The sequence below is a fragment of the Poeciliopsis prolifica genome, unplaced genomic scaffold (genome assembly GCF_027474105.1).
Source record: "Poeciliopsis prolifica strain line A6 unplaced genomic scaffold, Auburn_PproV2 SCAFFOLD004, whole genome shotgun sequence".
Classification (NCBI taxonomy): domain Eukaryota; kingdom Metazoa; phylum Chordata; class Actinopteri; order Cyprinodontiformes; family Poeciliidae; genus Poeciliopsis; species Poeciliopsis prolifica.
In genome coordinates, this window is record NW_026562379.1 from 2,449,281 (window position 1) to 2,471,629 (window position 22,349).

The 22,349-nt window shown below is 40.7% G+C and overlaps 3 protein-coding genes across 5 annotated transcripts; 2 read left to right on the plus strand and 1 right to left on the minus strand.

Annotated features, from left to right (window-relative positions):
- Window positions 1–89: 89 nt before the first annotated feature.
- rilp (Rab interacting lysosomal protein) lies at window positions 90–9,292 on the plus strand. Of its 2 annotated transcripts, none has more exons than XM_055028827.1 (8): window positions 90–671; window positions 2,179–2,293; window positions 4,353–4,474; window positions 5,553–5,738; window positions 6,364–6,536; window positions 6,663–6,782; window positions 6,871–6,969; window positions 7,907–9,292. In XM_055028827.1, the coding sequence occupies exons 1-8, from the start codon at window positions 336–338 to the stop codon at window positions 8,031–8,033; spliced, it is 1,278 nt and encodes a 425-aa protein (XP_054884802.1). In that variant the 5' UTR covers window positions 90–335; the 3' UTR covers window positions 8,034–9,292. The 2 variants fall into 2 exon arrangements, with proteins under 2 accessions (XP_054884802.1, XP_054884801.1); XM_055028826.1 differs by having other exon boundaries at window positions 92–671; window positions 2,170–2,293.
- A 405-nt stretch (window positions 9,293–9,697) lies between these two features.
- Window positions 9,698–22,274, plus strand: scarf1 (scavenger receptor class F, member 1). The gene is made up of 11 exons (XM_055028819.1): window positions 9,698–9,852; window positions 10,055–10,116; window positions 10,222–10,323; window positions 16,747–17,287; window positions 17,364–17,582; window positions 17,790–17,918; window positions 18,959–19,065; window positions 19,148–19,259; window positions 19,858–19,982; window positions 20,652–20,789; window positions 20,866–22,274. Exons 1-11 carry the CDS (start codon window positions 9,755–9,757, stop codon window positions 21,924–21,926), a joined length of 2,694 nt encoding a protein of 897 aa, XP_054884794.1. The 5' UTR covers window positions 9,698–9,754; the 3' UTR covers window positions 21,927–22,274.
- Window positions 11,447–16,286, minus strand: LOC129359291 (uncharacterized). Of its 2 annotated transcripts, none has more exons than XM_055028830.1 (5): window positions 16,113–16,286; window positions 14,149–14,544; window positions 13,778–13,924; window positions 13,425–13,526; window positions 11,447–12,658 (listed from the first exon to the last, which is right to left on the minus strand). In XM_055028830.1, exons 2-5 carry the CDS (start codon window positions 14,320–14,322, stop codon window positions 12,353–12,355), a joined length of 729 nt encoding a protein of 242 aa, XP_054884805.1. In that variant the 5' UTR covers window positions 14,323–14,544; window positions 16,113–16,286; the 3' UTR covers window positions 11,447–12,352. The 2 variants fall into 2 exon arrangements, with proteins under 2 accessions (XP_054884805.1, XP_054884803.1); XM_055028828.1 differs by lacking the exon at window positions 16,113–16,286 and adding an exon at window positions 15,758–15,992.
- Window positions 22,275–22,349: the final 75 nt, after the last annotated feature.

A 22,349-nucleotide genomic window follows, 5' to 3' on the forward strand; every position in this document is an offset into this window, starting at 1 on the left:
GTGCTTCAGTCTAAAGGAACTGGCAACGTGTCTGTGCTGCATGTTGCTCTGGCGCCACATTGGTCAGGAGAGGAGGAGGAGGGTTCCCGTCCTGTAGCGGGTTTACAACAGATCAACTGCTCTACCCACACCGCCTCTTGACATGGCATTAAATAATTGAGAGCTGGGAAACATGAGCAGGCATGTCGGTCGCGTGTGTTCACTGTATGCGCTTTAAAGTACACGCCAAAGCAGGCGAGGTTTGGAAGAGTTTACTTTCTCCGTTTCACTTTCACCAAGTGCAGACGAGCCCGCTTTAACTGGGGGGGAGCATGTGAAGCGAACTCCCAGACATCATGGACACGGCCACAGAGAGCAGACTCCCGCAGGAGTCCTGCTGCTTCAACCGGACTGTTTCCGCCCTCACCGTCGACGACGTGTACGAAATAGCCAAGCTGGTCGGCGCCGAGGTGGAGAAGCTCATCGACGGCTACGGCAAAGAGAGCGTGGAGGGTCTGGTACCGAAGATAGTGAAGGTGCTGGAGTTGCTGGAGAGCTTCGTCTCCGGGAACCAGTCGCTCTCTCTGAGGGAAGAGGAGCTGCTGAAGACCTTCGAGCAGATCCAGCTGCAGCAGCAGAAGAAGCGCTGGGGGAAGGACGGCGAGGAGGGCTACGAGAAATGTGAAATCCGGGTGAGAGTTAAATGCGGCCACCATTTTGTATTTATTTAAATTTTAACGAGCTATATGTATTTCTCTTGTGGGAACGTTCTAACCATGTAACAGTAACGAACAGCTCTGTCTGCTGCTAGCTAACGGTTAGCACACAAAATGTCGCTGAAACATTCAACTTTTAAAGTGTAAGCAATTTTATAACTACAAGACATATTTATTGTAACTGAGGTAGTTGTTTTTTGGTTTGCCATTAAAAAAATTATTTTATTTATTTATTTATTTATTTTTTACAAATAACCCCATTTAAATCCCTCGTCGTCAAGAGAACAAGGTCAGTTACTTGATTAAAGTCTTGGTTGGGCCTTTTAAATATTGACCAATCGTTGAAGACTAAGATGGACCTCATTAAATATAACAGCTGATTCACTAGGACCTCAATATCACCTCTATATACATAATATTGATATATATATATATATTATTATAATATATATATATATATATATATATATATATAATTATATATATATATATATATATATATATATATATATATATATATATATATGGATGAATATCTAATTATATAGAATAGTATCTCACTTATGTGATGATGTAATAATCAGAAAGCCATGATGAGATTATGTTCCCATTTTATATCATAATTACAAATGTACCACTTTAAAGTAATCTTACTTTAGGCATTATTTAATGATAAATACCTAGCTGTCTGACATTAAGAGATAGCAATAAACCATTGATTATCAGATTATATTTTAAACTCTTTATAACATAGTCAGATTATACTTTTGAGATAAATGACAGTGTTTGATTTGGGCAGTTGTCCAGAAATCATACAATTTCTGATCCGTTACCGGTCCACGTGAGAAACTTCCTGTTAGTTTTATGCATGTCCGCTTTAGTAGATTATTGTGTTTCTGTAGGACCCAAGAATCTCTTGGCCCCCACAATCTCAAATAATTGTTTGCATTTTAATTGGATTGAGAGAACTGCCACTGTATAAGTATTTCAGAATAATTCATAATCATAAAATAGAATTAGCTGCGTCATAAGTTTCAGATGTTATCTGGTGCTTTAGAAATATTTCATTAGTGCGACTTAGGAATCTAATGTGTCATCATAAATAAATATGATAGTAATTGTACCTGACATGATTATAAGACTGAGATGTGCACATCATATAATATGATATTGCGCCATGAATAAGAAATTGTCAGAATTGTACCTAATTGAGAAAGCTAAATCTTAATTAGTGAAGGTATTTTAATTTGCTCTCTGAATTGTAATGATTGACAGAGTAGATGAAAAATGACAAACGTTATCAAGTAAAAGGCAACACACTCATTGTGGCATATTATTTAAAAAAAAGGGCAGCTGGTCCCAGTTCCAACATTTTCATGGGAGTTTTTACTCTGCATGGTCAATTACATCATAACATTAAATCCTGTTCTTCTGAGGTTATGATTTCCTCATTGTTCTCCTGTTTCTGGAGCAGGAGCTGCAGCAGAAGGAGGAACAGTGGCAGAGGAGATGTGAGGAGCTGCAGGCCAGGCTGCAGCTGCTCCAGGATGATAGGAAGGAGCTGAAGAGCAGGCTGGAGGGCACCAATGCTCAGGAAGGTGTGCTCTTTAAATACTTGTTGTACCTTTTATGGTACCTTTTATTCAGACAATTGTCTTGAGTTTTACCATTATCGTTTAGTTTGGATGCTAACACTATTGTTTACATTTTGATTTTACGTCGTACTTTGGGGTAGTTTCTTATGCTATCAAACTTTTTGACATTTTACATGTAACAGAATACAAATTTCAGACAGGATATGTTTGGATCTGGATTGTGAAACCATACAACGTCATATTCTGGATAATAGAGTAGACTACAATCAATTTTTTTTAAAATGGCAATTGCCTAAGCATCTTGTTGCTGTGCTCTAACAAAGTAATCCCCCCTTCCAGGCCTTGTGGTTTCCCTGTTTTTGCCATTCTAGTGTATGTAAAAGCTTTACATACTCACAGCACACATTCAAAACAGTGGCTTAACTGTAAGGCGTTCATGCTAAACTCGAGAGTTGTCCAACTGGTTTTATACAGTGTTCGCAACGCACAAACTGTGCTCTGTTTTTGTTAATTCTCCAGGCATGGGAAGAAACCTTTGCAAAAAATGTTTTTGTTATGTCAACACAAAGAGGAGGCCCACACCAATAGATAGATAGATATTATTTTGTGGAAAGCCTGTTGTCTTCCAAGGTAGGTTTACGGAAAGAATTTGGCAAATGCCATAATAGTTTAATAGCAATAATAATTTATTGGAAACATTTTCTGGGAACTTTCAGCATTAAACATCCAGGATTCTTTAAAAACAAGCAGGGCAATGATCCCAACAGGTTTTAAAACATATAAAGCAGAGTAACATTAAGCTAATGTGAGTGGCTCCAACCTTTGATCTGAATGGATTTTTCTTAAAAGTACCATCAGAAAACCAATTGTTAAAATGAGATCTACCACATATAATATATGCAAGTCTGTGTGTTTAAATACCTCTGTATGGATATGATAAAATCATCAATAAATGTAGTTTTCCAAAATATTTTTGTCTAAAACTGAATAAAAGTGTGTCATCATAACTCACCAAATAAATTATAAAAAATTATTGATATTTATGCTTATGATGAATGCAAATAGCATCTTATCAGAACAGAAAAATGAATATGTATTATATTTTTACAAATGATCTTTAAACAAAATAAAAGAGCAAATCTGTCTTGTATCCGCATTGAAAAATGAAAACATGTAAAATTAAACTTGGAGTTATGCTGACTCTTATGTTTTATGTGGGAGGATATGAAAGTAGAACTTAATTTGAACTGGAAAAAGTAAAAGCTAATCGGCTTTGGTGTTTCATGAAGCTTAGTTCAAATATCAAGCTTTGTTTCCTGGGCTAAAATAGCCAAGTTTTTGATTTCATTTACCTCCATTTTTTTATTTATTCATTTTTTGGGACAAAACTTCAATCTCCCCATTTTCTATTCCTGTCCAACATGCAAGAACTACGGCACCCAGTGGCCACTTCACCAGCCAGTCACAAACCTAAACCTAACCATCACACAGGTTTGGGTTTGGAACATGTACTTTATTTCTTCTCTTAGTGCAGCCACGTCCTGTCTGAGATCTGAGTCCGTTTATTCAAATATGGTGAAAGAAAACATCTTATTTGAATGATATGTGTGTACAGTATTTTATCTCTCTGTGCTCAGGTTTAGACATCTACCGCAATGTTTTAGTTTGCACTCCATACAGCAGTGAACAATAGGGAGTTATCTGTGGTATGTTTGGGTTAGCTTTGTGATGAAATGTTTGTGACAGTATTCTTGTTAGGCTGGAGAACTGGGAACGCCACTTTCAGAAAAATTCTCATGATTTCCCAGAGTTGCACTTTGGTGTTTGTTAATCAGATGTTTATATATATGGTATTATAAAACAATTAGAGTTCTGCATATTTTTATGTGGAGCATCAATTTAAGGGCACACGTTTCACAGTTAAGTCTTTCAATGCTGCACTAAGTGGATTGGGGTTCCTTTAGTCTTTCATAATAGGACTTAAAGCAAAATGTTTTGTAATAATGGCAAAGAAATCTGAGCCATTTTGTACCATTGCCTTTAACGTGTTTGCTCTTCTTAGATCGTAATCAGAGGCAGGAACGGGAGGTGATGCTGAAGCTGAAGGGGGTGGTGGACAAGCAGAGAGATGAGCTGAGGGCGAAAGTCCAGGAGATCGCCACAGTCTCCAAAGAGGTGGAAGCGGTAAGGAAGCACAGAGACAGTCATGCTTGTACCATTGAACTGCTAAAACACCAAGAAAGTTATCAGTGCTAACACACAGATGATTCCCATAGAGTTATTATCTGAGAAGTTAGTTGTTATACTGCAGGTGATCGTCTTAAGGTCTAAAGTTCTCACTATATAATTAGATGCCACAATCAGACACTAAATCCTAAAAAAGCATCATAAACATAAAGTGATGGAGAAGATCACTTTAAAATACTATAAGTAGCTAAACATCAATTTGGAAGTGTTTTATAAAGCGTTCAGAAAGAAGCTAGAGCTTCTAAACAACATGAATAAAGACTCTGGATGAGGGCGAGTTGGTGAACGGTTGGTAAAAGACTGAAGAGATCCGTCTAGTTGTTGCTGCTTGCAAATCTCAGGCAAGTCCAGGCGTTGTTTTCACACACACACAACTTCTGTGTGTGTGAAAACACAGTGTGTGTTCATACACACACACACAGAAGCTGTGTGTGTGTGTGTGTGTGTGTATGAATGTGCAGTTTGGACTGATTGCTTCCATGTGTCTCTGTGTCTGCTGGGGCATGCACACCACATGATTTATACAACGGCCAAATCTGGGTGTGCTTGTTAATATTTAACTTGTTGCTCCCAATGACTTGACATAAAGAATAAAAAATAAAAAAACCCTTAGATGTCAACTGATGTAGTTTAGTTCATGATATTTTCACTTGATTTTGTCTTTGAAGGGTTTCCCCCAGTTCATTATGAGCCTGGCGGGCCACCAGGCTTTACTTGTGCTCCCACCAAGCTAAGCATTGTTTATTTATTTTATTTTGTTTTAAAATTATTGCCTTTTTTAAAGATTTAGCAAGTCTTCTTGGGGAAACTCTTACGAGTGGTTTATTGACAATGTGTGGTTTATTTATTCACCACGTGTTTCAAGCACAAACATGGCTGTTTTTGGGCCCTCTGTCTTTACGTTCAGCAGTGGCATATTGACTGTACCTCTGTGTCTAAACCCCGAGACAAACAGTAAATATCTGCCTCACTGCTCATGATGGCATTACAAGTGTGCGTGTTGATGTGTGCGCAGCTCCAGGAGCAGTTGGACCGCTTCATGAAGATGAACGAAGAGTTGCGGCACAAGCAGAACGTGCTGCAGACGCAGCTGAAGAGCATGGTGGAGAGGAAGGCTGACGTGGAGACGGACCTGAAGGAGAAAAACAAGGAGATAGAAAGGCTCCAAAGACAGCTGAACAAAGCCGACGGAAACAGCTCTGTATGTGGTCTTGTTGCACTTAATACTCTTCTTATATATTTTATATATGCAAATGTATTGTAAACAATTCTCTTTCTTTTAAATTGAAGCATCAAATTGAGGAAAAATGCATACTGGGGTGATCCATAAGTGTGTACTGTATCACCTAAACACAATTCAGCTTTCCGATGAACACAGAAGTAGCTGCAGCTAACTTTTCAAAGTTTGGACTTTGTGCTGACCTCTCCATAATGCTAACCTTGCTAATGTGGAACCACGTACTGGTGTGTTAGGGTCGTTGTCCTGTAAAAACACCCATTTCAAGGAAATTCGTCTTCGTCAAAAGCTGGCAATGTTTTCGCACATTGTGTGAGCTCAAAGTGCAGAAATAAATACACATGCCAAGTCCAATCTACATTGGCTGGATAAGTGTTAAATTTGGGCTTTCTCAAATGCAAGCATGTCAAGAAAATGCTCATTTTGGAAAGGGAGGCTCTGAACTGATTTGAACAATCCAGGAGGGGAACAACACATTCTATTGACTTAACGTTTTTGTTCCTCAAAGTTTCATACAGTTCAGTTGCTCTTTAGGAGAGGTTATTAGCTATTTGTTATTGCATAGACTAATGAGTTTCTGTTCCCCCAGCTGCCCAGTCCAAGTCAAACAGCTAAAGAGTCGGCCGAAAAGCCAACCGCTGAGCAGAACGAGTTTGATCAGCCATGCTTCACAAAAAAGGAGGTGCGGGACATTCTGTTTGAGCGGAACGAGCTGAAAACCAACCTCTTCCTGGTGCAGGAGGAGCTCAACTACTATCAGAGGTGGGTTTTAAAGAGCTTCAATTGAATATTAATGAGGAACATTCCAGATTCAGGTGCACTTTTTTTTAGTTCTTAGTGTTTCCTAATGTTTTTTGTTTTTTATTTTATATCATCTCCTATTTTCAGGGAGATTTTGAATGAGGAGAGGTGTCCAGGCTTCCTTTTGGAAGCTGTCCGGTCGGCAATCAAAGAACGAAGGAAGCTGATAAAGGCGAAGATGCTGGGGATTCCACTGAGCAGCATCAGGTACCTCATAGAGGCAAAATGCATTCGTCATATTTAGAAATTCACCCAGCAATAAAGTCTTGATGAAGAAACATATGCTTTTCTTCAGTGATAAAGAAGAGACGAGTTCCCTGAATGCGCAGACAGAAGTGGACCACTCAGAAGTAGACGGGCCGAACAAACCAGCTGGGTCACGCATTCAGCAGTTGTAAGTTCACACGGAAAGTCGAGCCGGTTGGCCAAACATAGGCGTGGTTACAGCTTAAAGCCTGTAGGGGTCAGAGTTCTGGTCAAAATGGAACCTTTACATACAAAACAGCCTTTATGTACTTCTCTTCTTACCATCCTGAACATGCCAACGCTGCTGCGAAAGAAGGCGTTGGCGACGTTATACTTTGAGGATGCTTTTCACCAACAGAGAAGCTGGTCAGTGTTGAAAGGAGGAAGTGAAAGAAAACCCGTTTGAAGCTGCAGAAGCTGTTGTGTCCGGGGCGGAGGTTCACCTGGCAGTATAATACTGACTTTAAACATAGACAGAGCTACAATGAAACGGTTTAGATCAAATGATGTGTTAGATCAGCCAATGTAGTATCAATGTTGAAAACTGCTGCTCGTTTTTTTTTTGTTAGTAAAAAAAAAAATAGTCAGACACTTCAATTGCTGATCTGATAGAGACAATCCCTCAAATAGAGGAGGCTGTATTTGCAGTGAAAGTGGATTTATCAAAGGTTTGGCACATGGGTATGAATACTAATGCACTCTTGTCATATTTTTATTTGCACAACATTTGGAAACCAGATACCTTGTTGCTTGCAATTGTACACGACTTTGTGTGCAGTCGAGTGGTCTGTCACTCGAAATGCCAATTAAATACATTTTAGCCTATGATATCAAAATGCGAAAATGTTTGAGTGAATATTTTTTCACAAGATGCTTTATATATGTAACTTTGCAGCAGTAGAGATTCCAAAATAAAAGCATTGTCACATGAAGGTAAACAAAACCACAGAAACACAGCAGTATGAGTTCCACTCCACTGCCTCTGTCAGTGTCCCGATGATCTGCCAATCCCTGTCTATATTTAGCTATAATCCCTGACCGCATGTCTGACCTGAGGCCTGTCTCTTCCACTCTGTCGGCTGCAGCTTCGGCTTTCTGACGCGCACGGGCAGCAGCAGGAGCCCCACCCACATGAGCAACTCTGCCTCCAGCTGGGAGATCCTGGGAGAAACGGAGGCCAGCGAGGAGACAGAGCAACAGCCCACTTCTTAATGCCGGCCGGAGAGGCTGCTGCGAGGTTCCTCTCTGATTCCTCCCCCTCACTCTGAAGCTCGGAGCAGAGCATCTGTTGGTTCAGTGAAAGTTATTTTAACGCTCCTCGTGCTTGGGTAAAACAAAGCTAAGTATCTTAGGCGGAGAAGACATAAAATGTCAGTAATTTTAATAAACAAACCCGCTAACTCTTCACTTTTCAGCTCTCTTTCAGTCATGACTTTAGCTCTGTAAGAGCTTAAACCCTGATTAAATGGTACAATGTAAACACAAGAGGGACACGTTTAAACTTTTGAACCTTTTCTTGTTCAGCAATTAATCAAGTGTATATGTACATATGTACAAGAAACATTTAAGTGCTTATAATTATGGAGAAATCCAGCATAGTATATATTTTTATATTTATCTTCAAATATTTTTTGCTAAGACCAAAGACAGAAAGATGATTTTATTTTTCTCCGTTTTTTCACTGTGGGTAGACAAATGCCCACATGAATATTGGACATGTGCTGAAATCCCCCCCCCCAACTTATTTCTAATTTTTCTGGTTTGCACTTGAATGTGTGAATTGTTCAGTTGAAGTATTTACCCATATTGTATGACAGAAGTTTGTCATAATAAGCACTTACCTGTTCTATATATTGTGGCATTTTATTTCAGGTGAATAGGGTTTTTCTTAACCTCTGTAGAAAATTCTTGGGTCGAATATTTTTCATGATTTTAGGAGCTTTTATCCACAGGAAAGCAATAACTTTTTGCCTCTTGAGTCATTTTATTTCCTCTTTGTTTCTGGTAGCTCTAGCATTTCTACCCCTTAAGCCTTAACTTACTGTTTATATTGTTTAAGATATATTTTCCTGCTGCTAAGTCATTCATTATTTAACAGAGCAACAGTATTGGCTGGTGTGCGGTCGATATTTGGTGCCATGATTGGCTGTTGTCCAACCTTCTGGACAGTGGTTACTTCACTTTTATGCACGTTTTCAAAGCCACCACTTCCAGCTAACATGCAGGGATGAAGTCACCACTTTTACTGTGTCTCGCCCCTCCTCTAAATGCGCTACTCATACGGGCCAGTGGCTTATGTCATTGAGGGACAAACGGTGAACACCCAAAGAGACTGTCTTCTGAAAACAGAGTTTGGAGTTTATTTTTGTAAGCATGTTTGTAACCGTTTGCAGACATGAATTTACTGGATGTTACATATCTGCAAAATCTGGATTGTCAATAAAAACATCAAACATACTGAAAAGCTGAAATCCCCCCCCTCTGCTGCACTTTTGTTCTTTTGTGAAGACTTTCATGTTGAGAGTGTTGGGTGAAATGTAGTGGTCAAGTGTTCTGACTTTCTCGACTTGTAAGGAACGACGAAGGCCTTCCCCATCATCTCCAGCAAGACAATAGATTCTGGGAAAAAGGCGAAGCCCACCATGTGTGCATGTGAATCATTCTCTTAAAAGCTCTGCGTCTGGCATGAATTGGAGGAAGTGGCTCCGACTTCCCGAGGAAATGTGGAGAGGAAACTCGGTGGGCTTTGACCTCTCTGGCTGCATCGGAGCCACAAGAAGACTCACCGGACAGAACCAGGGAGGGAGCGAAGGGAGGAGAGAAGACAAACGCTGCCTTTCATTGTACCAGAACAAGTGAGGGAAGCAAGAAGCACTCGCAAAGATATTCGGTTCCAGGCGTAAGGGCATTTCTGCGGTGGGTTTTGAGTGAAGATGAGGTTTCTCAGAGCTCTGAGCGCTTTGCTCTGCTGCTCGCTGTCCTCTGCACAGACACTGGATCCCGGTGGGAAAAATGTCTGCAAAGATTGGAGGTACGCGTCCAGCTGTTGCTTTCCTACTTGGTAGCAGAACACACACGAAATTGTCTGACTTGGATGTTTTCAGTAGTTCAGAGCTTATTTTCCTTCTTGCACTACTTCTAGTGTTTTCTGTAATTTAGGTGGGCTTTGACCGCTCAAAGATTTGGTTGTTTTCTGTAATTTAGGCTCTATTGATCATATCTTGAATATTCAGGGATTCCTCCAGTCCGGTCTGCTGCACTGGATGGCGTCAGCGGGGAAATGAGTGCACCATACGTGAGTTTGAGTGATCCAAAGTTCACTCTGAAGGTCTGAGGTTGTGTTGGGTTGTTGTTTATTCTCATGCTGTGTGTGTGTGTGTGTGTATGTTCATGTGTGTAGCTGTCTGTGAAGGCAACCAGGCGTGTCTCGAGAACGAAGTCTGTATGTTTCCTGGAGTGTGTCGCTGCCCACCTGGCTTCTATGGAGCTCAGTGTAAGACAGGTGAGTTGCTGGAAGCTGTACCAGATGTTTGCCATCTTCTTAGCCACATGACAAAACGTCACGAGTCGAACAGGGCGGGTGCTTTCAAAAATGACGTGATATTTAATAGGGAAGGTGGATTTCTTGCGTTAAATCGAGGGCTATGTCTGTTAGAAGACCAGAACAGCGAAGTCAAATCTGCAGAAATGCATTTGGATGTTTAAAAAAAAAAAAAAAGTTGCAAAAGATGTTATGAATCATACATTTGATGTTTTTCTCTGGTGGAGTTAGAATAACTACTTTGTTTTATAGATATTAAATATTTATAAAGAACTGCTTTTAAATGGTACTTTTATTTATTAGGTGAAAATCTATGTAAAGCAGCCTGAGCCTTTGTGATTGTCCTCCTAATGTAATAACTGGCTGTGCCATCAAGCACATTAGTTTAATTGGGATTGTCTCTTTTACATCACTGCGGAGGATTGTTTGGATTAAAAAATGACCAAAGTACACTCAGAAAAATTTGACCAATGGTTACTCAAAAAAATTGAGGCAACAAAGTGACACGTAATATAATTGAGTAGATTTTATGTTCTACAATAATGAGTAAAAAGTATTGAATATTTTAACTTAACTTAACTTAAAAAAATCAAGCACATCTTAATAAAAGCAACACCTGAAATGTGTTGGATTTAGTAATATCAAGCCAAATGATAAGTTATATTGACAAAAAATATTTAGTAAATCCAACTCAATTTTACAAGGAAAAATTATTTCTATTTACTAAGTTTCTGAGAAAAGATTATTTAGATTTATGAAATATCTGTGGGAAATTGATTCATATTTACTGTTAATCTAGGTGAAATTAATTTTATATTTATTAATTAAATGGCTGAAATTGATTTGGATTTACTAAAGATCAGCATAAAAATTATTTGGATTAAGTAAATAATATAAATGATACCAACTCATATTTTAGCACATTATTGCTTAATTCAACACATTAACACTGTTGTTCTTAGTCATTTGTAGCTAAAATAATTGATAAATTCTAAGTTGTTATTTGTGTCATAGGACTTCAAATCTATTCAATAATATTGAGTGTCACTTTGTTGCCATAATTTTTTTGAGTCTAATTTACACAATATCCTGACCAAACTTGAGTGGCATCAAAAAACAACAAATTAAACAGCAGCAGCATTTCTTTGTGAAACTTTATAAAACGTGATTATCCAGCACCCAACAAGTGCAAAATTCCAAAATACAACAATAAAACAGAGAAGGGGCAATATACAATATATCAGTATCAAGTCAAAACATAGTGCCACTCTGCTCGAAGTATAGTTAACATGATTTTTTAGAACCATCACATCAACAACAATCAAGTTGGACTCAGTTAAGCTTGCTTCAACAATTTATCAATCACATTAACATAGTTAACTTTATGTTTAAGAGGCATGCAGAGCACAACACAAGTATAAATCTTACCTGGGGAAAACACATGACAATATGTGAAAGATGAGCGAGACCTTTGAGGCATAAAAACTTCCATTTTCTTGTTTTGCATGTTTATGCTACATCTTGTCACTGTGTTGGGGCCCTTGGCTCCGTGACACTTACTTTCCTTTTCGAAAAATAAGTTGAAAGACAGAACTGAACAAAAACATATTATATAAAGTGCAAAGGAAACACAACAGCATTTTGCAGCCTGCAGATCATCACCCTTCAGTGGTGAAGCCTGCATGGACTCTCCAAAAAGGCAATAGTGGATTCTCTATGCTGTATAAAAGGGACAAGGGTTCATGTGACAGACCTGAATAGATCCAAAGCCATATAACAGGCCGCACTACCATATATGAGAACAAGGGGTCTGTCCTTAGAAAGGCTAGTTAACTGTAATGTACTGCAAGAAAAAATACACATGCAGAAATCCACTGAACTGAAAATTACCCAAATTTTAACTAACTTCACAGAGCATGTCACAAAGTTTTGCGTGTTGGTTTTGACAGTGACTTGTCTATTCCCTTTTGTTTAGTAAGGGTCCGTTTTCTTAAGCCAGTAGTTTATTCCTGAGGCTGTTCACTTTTGTGGAGAGCTTTGAACTATCCAGTCCGAGGAGAAGTTTCTGAAACACTTCAAACGTGTATTTGAGCTTCTTTGGATAGGCAAGACTCATAGCATACACCAATCCAACAAGCAGGGAGCAAGCCCTTGGAAAGTTACCCTGAGCAGTTAGAATTTTCACGCTGTCCACCACGATACCGATGTCTGGATCCTCTGACGTGTTAGCTTTGATGTTGTAGATCTTCAGGCTTTGAACAGCAAGGTCCTGTGACACACTGTCTTCATCAGCATCCTGTAATAGCAAGAACATTGTGCATATTAGACAGTACAGCCAAAGGAGAAGGTTCCATTTCCCAAATTGCTTACAACTGTTTGGACAAGAAAATCTGGAGTTTGTCAGCCGTTGCTTGTAATGCACTCTATTTATGTCAGTGTTTTAGACAAATATGAGATAACACTAAAAAAAAATGCACATAATTTAAAAATGAAAAAAGACAAATATATATATCAATCATAATAATATATAATATCACAATATAATCAATTATACAATGATGAGCTGAACAGTTACAAATATTTCTAAATGAAGTTTCTGAAATTAAATCAATCCATTACACTTCCTGGCACTGTCTTGATTAATATCTTATTCTCCTTTGCCTGAGTCTTTCTGTAAAAATGTCTTTGTCGATCGCAAAGCGCCATCTTGGCCGTCCTTTCTTAGCTCGCTTTTACGGAAAAATTGCAAAGACTTAAAAAAAATCAAGTTATGGTTAGGTAAAGCATTCTTAGGAAAAAAATTACATAAATTACTGCCAAGTTTTAAATTATGCTAGTTGGTGAAATGAAATTGAGATAGCATTCTGCACTAGCACTTAAAAATTTCTTAATGGAAAATAAAAATTTAAACACACTTGACAGAGGACAGTAATATAGCTTGCCAAGAACTACTGGGAGAAATAAAGTTATGACTATTTTGTGATTTGACTTTCCAACAAATACCAATTAGAAGAGATGAGATAAATCACCTACTTTATATTTTAATATCTACTTAAACTTACATCATACTCTTGTAAGAGTTGATCTGTAGATTCCCCAAGGTACATCATCAAACATCGAATGGTAACATCTCTGGTCATGTTGATGTCAGGATTGCTTGGAGTCTGAAACAAAAAAATAAACACCAGGTGATTTATATTACTGTTAATAAGCTCAAGGATCCTTCCTGTGCCATCTTGAGGACCAGTGTAATAAAACACTACTGAAACTAATTTTCATGCGATTATTTCATATTCCATTGATAAAGAGAATCACAGGCTAACCTCCAGTAAATTTAAGTAATGATATTCCAGAAGTTTAAAAACAAAATTTTGAGAATGAAAGATTAGCAACCATAATGCTCAATGAAAGATACCTCGAGTAGGATAGCCTGCAACCTCAACCCCATGGTTCCGCCCTTGGAGTGGAAGAGGTTCAGAAGTCGAGGAGTATATTCATCCAGTTTGGACATGATCTTTGATTCAAGATGCACCATTGTGATTTTGTGAAACTCATCCTGGATCTGAAAAATAAATCATGAAACCAGTTTTAAAGCCTCAAATATTACAAACATACATAATGTTCTTACGACATTTTTCAAAAGCAAGAAGATGGATCAAATTTGATCTATAAAATAGATGACAGTAACGCAACACATTTTGTATCAAATAGCTAAATGCAGAATCACAAATGCAATCCTTCACATTGACTAGGAATATTTCTGATTAGCATGCACTTATAACTCACGTGAGACGGCTCAAATAGAGCGGGCCATCTGGCTTTAATTTCCTCTATACTGGGTGATTGGTTAATGATTTCGTTTCTTCTGTGTGCAAATGTTTTGGCCATTTTTACTTTTATCAATGCGTTGTTGTCCTTCAGTAAGCAACTGAATCCTCTCTTGTTCTTGACTTTCTTCATCCTCTCCCTTTATGGTGCCTTTGTGTTTGATAAGATCACTGTTGTGAAGAGTAAAATAATCTTCAAATTCCACATCAAAATACTGAAGACTGAACTCAGTAGAAATCCCAAAGGTCTCCTTCACAATATTATGCAGCTCCTCCACAGTGGGCGGGATGCCTGATGGGAGGACCAACTTCTCAATTCGGTCGTCAATTATTACTCTGAGTTTTGCCTCCATCTCTGCCATCCAGACAAGAATAGACAAAAGTTAAATATATTGTTATACAGTACATAAAAAAACCTGTATATAAAAAAACATTTATAAATAAAATCTGTGCTTATTTAAGTGGAACACCACACTTATAATCATAACATTAAATGTGTGTGCCATAATTATGATTATTAAATTGCTAAAATGTCAACAAAAAAGGATACTATTGTTATATTTCCAGAACAATGGTTTTAAAAACAGATGTTATGAGATGTAAAGGTTAAAATAATTTATCAAAATTACCTAAAACAAACAACAGATGTGACGTTTTAGTGTGACCAAGCGTTTTCCTCCCACACTGTATGCAGCCATGTACACTGTACATCACCAAGTTTCTGCTGCTCAACAAGAGCCATTTTGCCAGTGTTCTCTAGTTGAACAGATCTAAGATGCTCTTCATGCCATGCTTGTAGTGACTTTACAATAAAATGTGCACGGTTGTTTAAAATGGCTATCTGAGCAAAGTCAGGAAGTCCCCCAGTAGAGCCATGAGGCAAGCTCATCCTAACAGTGTACTTTGCTCCATAGCAAGTGACAGTGTTAGCAAACTGCACGGAAGACAGAAGCGGTGATGTTTGTCTTAAAGCTTCCTGTCTGTCTGAATGCAGCACATCTAAAGGCACCACAGATATATGCACATCAACAAATGCCAAACAATAAATATTAAAGTCAAAGATGCCCAAAACGGACTAACGAAGCATTTCTCTCAGTCTCTCTGTGGCAGCAGTCAGAACGAAGCTCTACGTACTGATTTCAACCCAACATTCACAGACGCATCTCACTGTTTATCTGTCAGTGTGAGCTGCAACCACAGTTTGAAAGCAAAACGTTTTTCCGAGAAAACAGAAAAAAACGAGAAAGCCGTTTGTGCCATCTGAATGTAACTAACGTAACGTTAATAGAGAGCCTCAGTGAGAGCCGGTGAACTTGGGTTTAGCAAAACACCAGCCATTGTGCTCAAAACACAATAACAGACGTTCCATGAGAAAGAATAAACTGCGCACTTTGTCTCAAAATGTAAAACGGCTGATTTTTCTTCCGAAATGTGTAACGTTGTGAAAAGTGATTAGAAATCAGCTTTTAACATGCTACTTGAGTAAAAATGCTACTTGAGTACATTTTAATAATAAAAACTAAATGTATTAACTTTAAACGAAACTCCTATGTTGATTAGCCTCTCACCGTTGAAAACAACGTCTGTTCCTCCATTATGGAGCCCAAACATGCTAGCTAGCTTGTTATGGTGGGGGAGGGGGAGCTTGAGCTGAGGCCAAAAAACTACATTAAATAAAAGAGTAGCTTGTACTCTACGGCCACTATATATCGGTATTACGTTAGTCACATTAAATTGTGACATTGAGACTACTTTTTCAATCATTGCGATGCATTTAGTCAAATCAAAGATGACTGACTTCGAATCCTTCACACTATAACTTTAAAGTTGCCATGTTTGGTCATTTGCAGTAACTTAAGACAACGTTTAACTGCTACAGACACTTGAATTGTTTTAACTAAGAACAATTAAAACATGTCTTACCTTTAAGCAAACGGTAGTCCATGAAATGCCAAGCAGACTGGATGTTCAAATGCCTTGGGGCAGGAAAAAATAAAGGCCTACCAATGAGTAAAATTTATCAATTTTCTGCACTTTTGACTTTACCAATGAAAATAAATAAATTCTACTTATTGTTTTTCTGCTGATTTTATTGAAATAAAAACCGAGTAGAATGCAATTAAAATATATTCAAAATTTGGTTAATTCAACTCAGTGAGATTCAAAACTGCACAAAGTCTTTTTTATTATGTATAGTTTGCTCTTATTTATTTAGTAAATATTACTTAACCCTGATCACACTTTTTTCAGTGTAGAAACAGTTTGACAACATGAAATAAACTAACATATTTCAAAGCGACTGGCACCAATGAGTTTGTGGAGGGTGACAAAGAAATTTCCCATTTGAGCCATTCTCCACAAGTAAACGAGGAAAAGTCAAAGTGTGAAAAAGTGGCCTGGTTTATTTAGATAACTTTCCTAAATCGCAGGCTGAAAGCAGCATTTTGAGTTCACTCAGGAGTCTCACATTAAAGCTCGTCTGATGATCCTTAGCATTTAAGTGGCAGATGAATTGGTCTTTGTAAATAATCCCTGCTTGTTTTGTTTTAAACACAAGAGTGTCCGCCGGCGTTTTGGGCGCCAGACTGCCGGCAGGTGTGTCCGTGCCACCCTCACGGCCGCTGTCATCCTGTCACCGGCGAGTGTACGTGCCACCCCACCCGCTGGGGTCCCCTCTGCCAGAACACCTGCAAGTGCTCTGGCAACGGCCACTGCCACCGCGTCAGTGGAAAATGCATCTGCAACAAAGGCTGGTGGTCCCAGACGTGCTCCAAAACGTGCCAGTGCTCCAGCGTTGGCTCCGTGGACACCAGCTGTGACCCGCTAACAGGCCGCTGCCAGTGCCACAGGGGCTACTGGGGCATGAAATGCCAGGCCACGTGCAACTGTAACCGGTCTCCGTGTAACGAGCGGACCGGGGTGTGTGAGTGCGAGGCAGGCTCCTGGGGGCCCCACTGTGACAACAACTGTGACTGTGACCTCTCGCACAGCAGCTGTGACCCGGACAGTGGGCAGTGCCTCTGCCACCCGGGGTACATGGGTGCTTCATGCAGCCGTCCTTGTGAAGCCGGGTTCTATGGCAGCAGCTGCACAAAGAGGTGAAAGATTCATTTAGAGCCGTTTGTTTCCGGCGTTCAAACATCCTGTCGTCCTGACTCCGACTCCCGCCTCCAGATGTGGATCCTGTAGAGACAAGCAGCCGTGCTCATCCACCGACGGTGCCTGCGCTGCCTGCGAACCCGGCCTGAACGGCACACGATGTGACCGGCCATGCGCTTCTGCTTTCTATGGAGAAGGCTGCAGCGAGAAGTGTCCGCGGTGCTGGAACAACGAACCCTGTGACCCAAAATCCGGGAAATGTTGGAGATGTGACCCTGGATGGACCGGAACCAGGTTTGCAAGAGTTTTTGAGCGGGAAGAAGAATGGAAATGAGGAAATAGAAAATAGATTATTAACTAGAAATCCAAGTTGTGCAAATTGCATCGTATTGGTTTCGTCTCTGTTTCTGTGTTTCTCATTTAAAATCCCGATGAAGTTATTTGTGGCTGTAATGTGGTTTCAGGTTCTGAATCTGTGCTGTTGTTTTGGTGCTCGTCCAGGTGTGAGGAGCCCTGCTCAGACGGGACGTATGGGGACGCCTGTCGCTTCCTGTGCGGTCCCTGTTTCCATGGTAACTGTCATCATGTGACCGGAAGATGTGTCTGTCAGGCAGGTTTTCAAGGAGAAAGGTAAACCATCAGACCCACACCCTGATTAGTTTTTCTTTTTCTTTCTAGAAATAGGTTCATGACTCCACATAGACAAGTGATAACCATCCACACTGAATGTCTTTATATCGCCACACAATGCCAGGTTTTTATCAGAAATGGCAAATTATTGACATTTTCGTTTAAGAATTTAAATCTAAACTGGGGGTAATGGTGGTAGGAGTTTGTTGCCCCAGCCTGTCAGGATGCCCCAGGACAGCTGCTGCTGCTATCCAATGGCTTGTGCGTGTGAATGGGTGAATGTAGTGTGAAGTGATTTGGGCTCCTCTGCACTTGACATGGCGCTCATTTACCTTTTTTTTTCCTCTTAAAAAAACAAAACATGTAATGTTTCCTCTGAAAAACAAGGGATAGTGAATGAATAGTCTATGTTGTGGTGTGCAACATTGAAAATGTCATATTCTGCAGTAATGAAGCGATTATCGGTAAACTGATTCTTAATTTGGCCGCTGCAAAAGCAGTTGGTTCATCAACAGTTTCCTGGAAACATTCTTTATTTACCAGCAGGATAAAGATTTAAAGGCTTAGTAATAATAGAACAAAGTGGAAGTCTTTGTGTGCTACTGACAGACAATTAGCACAACAGACTTATATGATATAGATGCAATATGATAAGAAAAATCTAATGGAAATGTCTATTTGTATAAATAAAACATCTTTATAATACAGTTTGTTAAATTCCAGTGTATTTTATCATCTAAATGTTCAATTCATTCATTCATGTTTCGCTCAAAGCTTAAACTTCCAGAGTTCTGTCAGCTCAAACTGGATCTGATCACCTTTCTGTCTACCTGCAGTAATATTTATGGTTGGGATCAGATGAAGTACCAAATAATCATTCTGAGGCAGCTAACGGCTCCTGGAAAGTGGGAGCTCATCAGGAAAACAACAAAAATATCTGGTTTAATCAGTTTTGTTGTGTTGTTCAGCAAGGGTCAAATTACGAGGTGATTCACTGTGGTAGTTTACAGCAGCACTCTGAGCGTCGCTGTCATTTGCAGCTGTAACAACACCTGTCCCGCTCCACTGTTTGGCCTGAACTGTTCGTCCGTCTGTGACTGTGGTGAAGGAGTGGGCTGCCACCCGGTCACTGGTGCTTGCCCCTACAGTATGTACACCCCCTCACAGGATCTGTGTTTCGTGATGCAAGTGTCTCCTTTTAATGACCTCTAATGTTGCGTGTCCAGCAGGTGGTAGAGGTGCTGTGCTCGCAGGCGTGCTGGTTCCCTTGTTCCTGCTGTTTTTTGCTGTCCTGTGTTGCTGCCTGTGTTGCGGAGGAGGTCCAGCCGACAGCAAAAACAGGTCCGTTCCTTGTTACATTCATAAACATGACTGGTTTAAGTCGTTGTATGGGATGTGCTGCAGTGTAAATCTGAACTATTTCAAAGGGTTAGGATGAGAGACATTATTTAAATTCCTTGATGACTTCAAAAAATATGATTCAATACATTTATCTACTGGATAAAGCACATGTGTTATGTAGTTTATGTTGAGCAACATTCAGCGCTTTTAATGATTGTAATTCTAATTTATTAAATTTGACTTACTACTCATTTATTTGGGGGAAAATGTCTCCCCCTTCTGGCAGTAAGAGTAATTGCACAAATCTTCTCACTTAAGTTGATGCTTTCCTTTGACAACTTAAATGAAGTTACTTTTCACTAATAATCAGCCTCCTGGTCATATGGGAAAACTATTTTAAGTTGTGTTAAATTTGAATTTATGTGTCTTATTATTGACAGTGCATATGAATATTGTTTTAATAAGAGTACATTAAAACAACCAGATCCATGTCTCTGCTGACAAAGCCGTAAATTCTGACTTTTGGCAGCCAGAAACAGTATAAAAGCTCCCAACCCTTTTATTTTGACCCTCTGCTGTTTTCCTCCCGTTGTGGCAGTGCGGCTGTGGCTGACGGCGGCATGTTGGTCAGGATGAAATATCACGTCTACAGCGTCCTGGCCAACATCGGCGCTGCCCTCCCCTGCATGTCGGACTGGTCCTCCGGTCTGCCTCGAGTCACTGGTCAGTACCAACTCAAAGTGTTTTTCCTGTATCGATTGTTCCCTCAAAGTCTACATGCAGCTGTTGATTGGACCTTTCCTGCTGTTATTACCCACACTTGCAGGATATTTTCACTGGCCGACAGCTCACATAGAGCGGCGAAGACAATGTGACGAAGGAAACGAGAGAAAAAGAGCTAGAAAACAAGCGGGCTGATCATAATTCATCGTTACAGCAATAATATCGCAACGGCACATTTTTCCTGACACAATGCAGGCCTGTTTTCAGGCGGTGCTGAGTGAGACGTTGCTTGTGAAGAAGTTGTTTTATAACTGAACTCTGCTTCTTCACAATGTTCCCCCTGATCTGTCTGCCGCGTTCTTTGGTTTTCATTTTGCGAGTTGCTCCTGGATTTCTCATGTAAATGAACAAATACTGAGATAAAATGACAGACAGGAGGACTCTATTCATTCCTGAGGCTTCCTTTAATTTTATTCAGGAAAATCAATGCAAAAGAAGAAAATTAGTGAATTTTATGTTGTTCTATCTATAAAATCCAAATAAAATACATTGCTGTTGTGCTTGTAATGTTACGAAATGTGTGAAAGTTCAAGGAGTATGACAACTTTTTTCTAGCCAAGTACATTTAAAGCTTCATGTCTTAATTTGTTCCGGTGCTCTATTGAACAGTGTCTCACCACGACCCAGAGGTCACTTTCAACCACAGCTTCATCGAGCCTCCCTCTTCTGGCTGGGTCACCGAGGGGTCGTCCTTCGACAGTGACGAAGAGGAGGGCGAGGCTCTCTACTGCGTTCCTCCTAGAGAAGGTAGGAGCTCAAACTCTGCACAGGAGCAGCAGTTTTACAACAACGTCTTCCATAAACGTCCTCTGTGTGTCCGCAGACATCCCCACCGTGGCGGGTGGGGAGTTCCAGGAGATGAGCTCCAAGTGCAATATGTTCCTGGACCCGTCCGGGTTCAGCAGCGAGGACATTGCTTCGTCCTTCAACATCCCGCGCACCTCCAGCAACGCCAAGTCCAAGAGGCCGTCCGTGTCTTTTGCAGAAGGGACGCGCTTTAGTCCCAAGGAGAGGCGTGGGTCCGGACAGGACCCTGGTGCTCCTCCGCGTAACAAAGCGAAGACCCCCTGGGGGGTTCTGATGCTGTCCGCCCTCCAAAGTCAGGGAGGGACAACTAGGACTGGGGAGGAAGACAGAGCTGAGGAAGAGGAGAGGGAAGACGGGGAAGAGGGTCAAGCAACAGAGATGCAAGAGTTGAGCTGTGAGGTTGTGGAACAGGAAGTAGACACAAGCCCGAATGTACAAGTCCCTGGGACGTCAGGGCGAAGGCGGACCATGTCCAACACAGCTGCTCATAAAGGAACCCCGCTGCTCAACCGTGAGGGTGAGGCGGCGGCTCTTCATAAGGTCACCACGGTGTATGTGACAGTCGGTAAGGCCGGCAAGCCTGTGACAAAAGCAGAGTCGAGCTCTGAAGGACCGGTCCAGGCCATGCTGCGCCGACTCGGCAGCCTGCAGAGACAAAAGGAGCAGGACGGCGGAAGATCCAAGTCGAAGGCGGCCGAGGGGATCACCAAACCCCCGAGGAGGAAGCTGGGAGCTCGGGCCGCCGTCTGGGAGCAGGGAGGGCCGTCAGGAGGCGAGGCTAAGCCAGTCAGGCGGAAGAACGCCTCCAGCGGCACCTCAGAGGCTCCACCGTCAGAGGGGAACACGCCGAAACGGCCCCTGTCATCGATCCTGAAGAGCGTCCCGGAGGTGGCCACCAGCGGGTCAGGCCTGAGAGCTGAAGGAAGAGCCGTGAAGGGCGTGGACGCAGCTGCAGGGCAAACAGAGTGCAGCTATCTGACCGTGGGGCCAACAGGAGAGACGACTCAGGCCATCAACAACCAGGGAGCAGCAAGCGACGAACCCTGCTATGAAAACGTCTTAATCTCACAACCGTGACTCAGAGATGCCGAGTCAGCAGGTCTGATCTTAATGCAACCAGTTTATTCCTCTGCAGTCACGTTTCAGACAGAAACGGGACGATGACGGTGCTTTAGCAGAAAAACGAAATGCGTACAGAAGTGCAATTTACATTATACTTGTCTTACAGATTAAGGTTTCGATATTTATGCAAAGAGTATGAAAACAGACACCATGAAACATGTCAGAGCAAGAGGCAAGAGGTCATGTTGTTTGACATGAGTCATCCTTCACAGATTGAGTCGCAGGAACTGAAACTGGGTGATTTGTGTATGTGTTGTAGAATCACGTGGGGAAAAAAGAAAAAAGTCAAAATGTCATTCCTGGCATGGGGTGTCCTGATTTTTTTGTTTTTTTTACAGCAGATTTCTTGTAGATTCCTCTAAACATAATGACAGAAAG